The following is a 3,524-nucleotide window of genomic DNA, read 5'->3' on the forward strand; positions in this document are numbered from 1 at the left end:
TCCCTCCCTGTCTCCCTCCCTCCCTCCCTCCCTGCAGATGGAGTGCTGTGGCTGGACGGGCCGTGTGGACTGGAGCGGTAACCAGGTGATAGTGAACAGCTCCCAGCTGCTGTTCCCCTGCTCCTGCCAGAACGTCTCGCTGGCCTCGGGGAACTTCTCCGAGAGCGGCTTCTGCGAGGCCCAGACGCCCGACTGGCCCGTTTACGACGTGGTATTATATCTACCCGTTTCCTTCCTTTCACATGGCTGAGCTCACCATTCATCCATTCATTCATTCATTCATTCATTCATTCATTCGTTCATCCTGACTCTCCTCCAGGGTTGTGCTGCCAGCGTGGAGAGCTGGCTCGTCACCAACATCGGGGTCGTCCTGGGGATCTGCCTCGGAGTGGCTCTGATCGAGGTACGGCTTCATTCATAAAACTACACGTCTAGTTTTGACCCTTGTGTTGTCTTCCCGTCAACCATGGACATTTTTTTTTTAAACACTATTATCGCTTTTTCCAACATTTTTGTCACTTTTTCAATGCTGTGGGTGTTAATGAAGTTATTTGATATTTCCAATGTTGAAATTTCCAGCTCTTATTTTGAAGGCCCATTTATTGTGATTAAAAAAAAAAAAAAACTGAAAACGGGTCAAATTTGACCCGAGGACAACATGAGGGTTAAATGTTGAGTATATTACAAAGTTATTTAGGCTCCTGTGAAAGCTGTCAATCAAACATCGACTCCAGACCAAGGCGACATTTACACTACGTTTTGGTTTTTAAGCGGCAAAAAAAACCAAAACAAATCTCTGTGCACAGAAGAGTTTTACTCCAGTAGCTGAACTAATCTCCAAAAGAACACGCCCAAACACACCGTAGTCTACGCCAACGGTGTAGTGGTGTGGTCCAGCACTTCAGCAAATAATATGAAGAAATTACAAGTGATTCAGAATAAAGCTGCACGTGTGGCTCTTTCGTGTGGGTTCAGGTCAAATGTTGATAAAATGCATAAACAACTCACATGGCTTAAAGTTAAAAATAATGTCTCCCTCCCTGTCTTAAGTAAAAAATTACTTAAGACATATTTATTTCTAAGGAATTAAATATTTAAAATAAAATTAGGGGGCGCAGGGCTTTTTGTTATTGTATTTCTTAAAATAGATTAATCTATTCGGAGTAGTGTCTTTGGTTTAATTTTTATTTGTATTAACTGTGTTAATTGTAAGATTTATTTATGATTGTATTTTCAAATGTATGTGTGTGTGTGTGTGTGTGTATGTATGTATGTGTAATGAAATGTTATGTGTATTGTCAAGAAAAGATTGTAGGACCCCAGGAAGAACAGCTTTTAGTGTATGCTGAAGCTAATGGGGATCCAAATAAAACAAACAAACAAACAAACTGGGCACGCGGTAAACAGGAAGCAGCATGTGTTCTCCGTCCGGTTGGTGGTACTTCACCTGGTGGTAGCGTATAGAAAGTACAGATGTGGTGTTCCAGGTCAATGACGTAGCAGATAATTTCGGCAACCATACCACACCACACACCCAGACATGCTGCCGACCTGCAGTTTTTGGGGGATCTGTTCCGGATACGACGCGTCAAATGCTGCGAAAAACACCGCCTGGGACTCTGTCTGCCGTTAGTCTCGCAAACGAAACTTTGAAAACTAAACTGAAAAATCCCAAAGTATCTTAAAATTCAAAGCCACCATAACCTCGGTGTGAAGTTGTTTGAATTAGTTTTTTTTTTTTTTTTTAAGAGAGAAGGTGGTAGTAGCTCAGTCAGGTGGGAGTTGGGTTGGGAACCGGAGGGTTACTGGTTCGAGTCCCCATACGGACCAAAGCATGGTTAGTGGACTGGTAGATGGAGAGGTTCCACGGTGGTCTTGAGCAAGGCACCAAACCCCCAACTGCTTGGAGCGCCTTTCCATGGGCAGCCCCCCCCAGCCCCCCCACCGTGACATCTCTCCATCGTAGGTACTGAGCATGTGCGTGTAATTCAGGCAAGTGTGTAATGTGTAAAATAATATCAAATTGTAATTTAAAGTGCCAATATTATGAAAAAAATATCACTTTTTCTGGGATTTGGGGTGTTGTTTTTTTCCTCTGGTGCTTCCAAACACATAAAAACTTGTTTTGAGTGAGATCCGGTTTCTGAATGTCCTCTGATCCGGTTTCTGAATGTCCTCTGATCCGGTTTCTGAATGTCCTCTGATCCGGTTTCTGAATGTCCTCTGATCCGGTTTCTGAATGTCCTCTGATCCGGTTTCTGAATGTCCTCTGATCCGGTCTTCAGTCTCCGAGTGAGCTGTTCAACATCTGCAACATCGGCTTTCTACGTCGCTAGAGACGAGGTGGCTAACCGTAGCATGCTAGCGCTAGCATGTTAGCTCGTTCTCACTGGCATAACACTGCTACAACACACACTAGTTCACCAAAATCTCCAAAAGAAGTACTTCCTGTCCCTGTTCTACTTCCTGTCCCTGTTCTACTTCCTGTCCCTGTTCTGCAGGTTTTCTAGCTGATTAGAACTTACTGAGCTACTGAGCATGTGCAGCTCCCAACAAAGATAGGATAGAAGGGAGATGTCTCACTGTGGAGCTAAAAGTAATGTGATGTCTGAGATGTCTCACTCTGGAGATAAAACTAGTGTGATGTCTCACTCTGGAGATAAAACTAGTGTGATGTCTGAGATGTCTCACTCTGGAGATAAAACTAGTGTGATGTCTCACTCTGGAGATAAAACTAGTGTGATGTCTCACTCTGGAGATAAAACTAGTGAGATGTCTCACTCTGGAGATAAAACTAGTGAGATGTCTCACTCTAGAGATAAAACTATTGCGATGTCTCACTCTGGAGCTAAAACTAGAGAGATGTCTCACTCTGGAGCTAAAACTAGAGAGATGTCTCACTCTGGAACTAAAACCAGTGAGATGTCTCACTCTGGAGATAAAACTAGAGAGATGTCTCACTCTGGAACTAAAACCAGTGCGATGTCTCACTCTGGAGATAAAACTAGTGTGATGTCTCACTCTGGAGATAAAACTAGTGAGATGCCTGAGATGTCTCACTCTGGAGATAAAACTTGTGCGATGTCTCACTCTGGAACTAAAACTAGAGAGATGTCTCACTCTGGAACTAAAACCAGTGAGATGTCTCACTCTGGAGATAAAACTAGAGAGATGTCTCACTCTGGAACTAAAACCAGTGAGATGTCTCACACTAGAACTAAAACCAGTGAGATGTCTCACTCTGGAACTAAAACTAGTGTGATGTCTGATATGTCTCACTCTGGAGCTAAAACTAGTGAGATGTCTCACTCTGGAACTAAAACTAGTGCGATGTCTCACTCTGGAACTAAAACTAGTGAGATGTCTCACTCTGGAGATAAAACTAGGGAGATGTCTCACTCTGGAGCTAAAACTAGGGAGTTGTCTCACTCTGGAGCTAAAACAAGAGAGATGTCTCACTCTGGAGCTAAAACTAGTGCGATGTCTCACTCTGGAACTAAAACTAGTGAGATGTCTCACTCTGG

At 43.4% G+C, this 3,524-nt stretch overlaps 1 protein-coding gene across 1 annotated transcript in view; it reads left to right on the forward strand.

The window, feature by feature from the left end:
- Window positions 1–3,524, forward strand: part of LOC117954828 (CD82 antigen-like) — a 14,313-nt gene that overhangs the window by 10,033 nt on the left and 756 nt on the right. The window contains exons 3-4 of the mRNA XM_034888881.1: window positions 38–211; window positions 320–403. Of these exons, the coding sequence (XP_034744772.1) occupies window positions 38–211; window positions 320–403 (258 nt within the window). The remainder of the gene's footprint in view (window positions 1–37; window positions 212–319; window positions 404–3,524) is intronic.

Source organism: Etheostoma cragini, chromosome 1 (assembly GCF_013103735.1).
Source record: "Etheostoma cragini isolate CJK2018 chromosome 1, CSU_Ecrag_1.0, whole genome shotgun sequence".
NCBI classification, from domain to species: Eukaryota; Metazoa; Chordata; class Actinopteri; order Perciformes; family Percidae; genus Etheostoma; species Etheostoma cragini.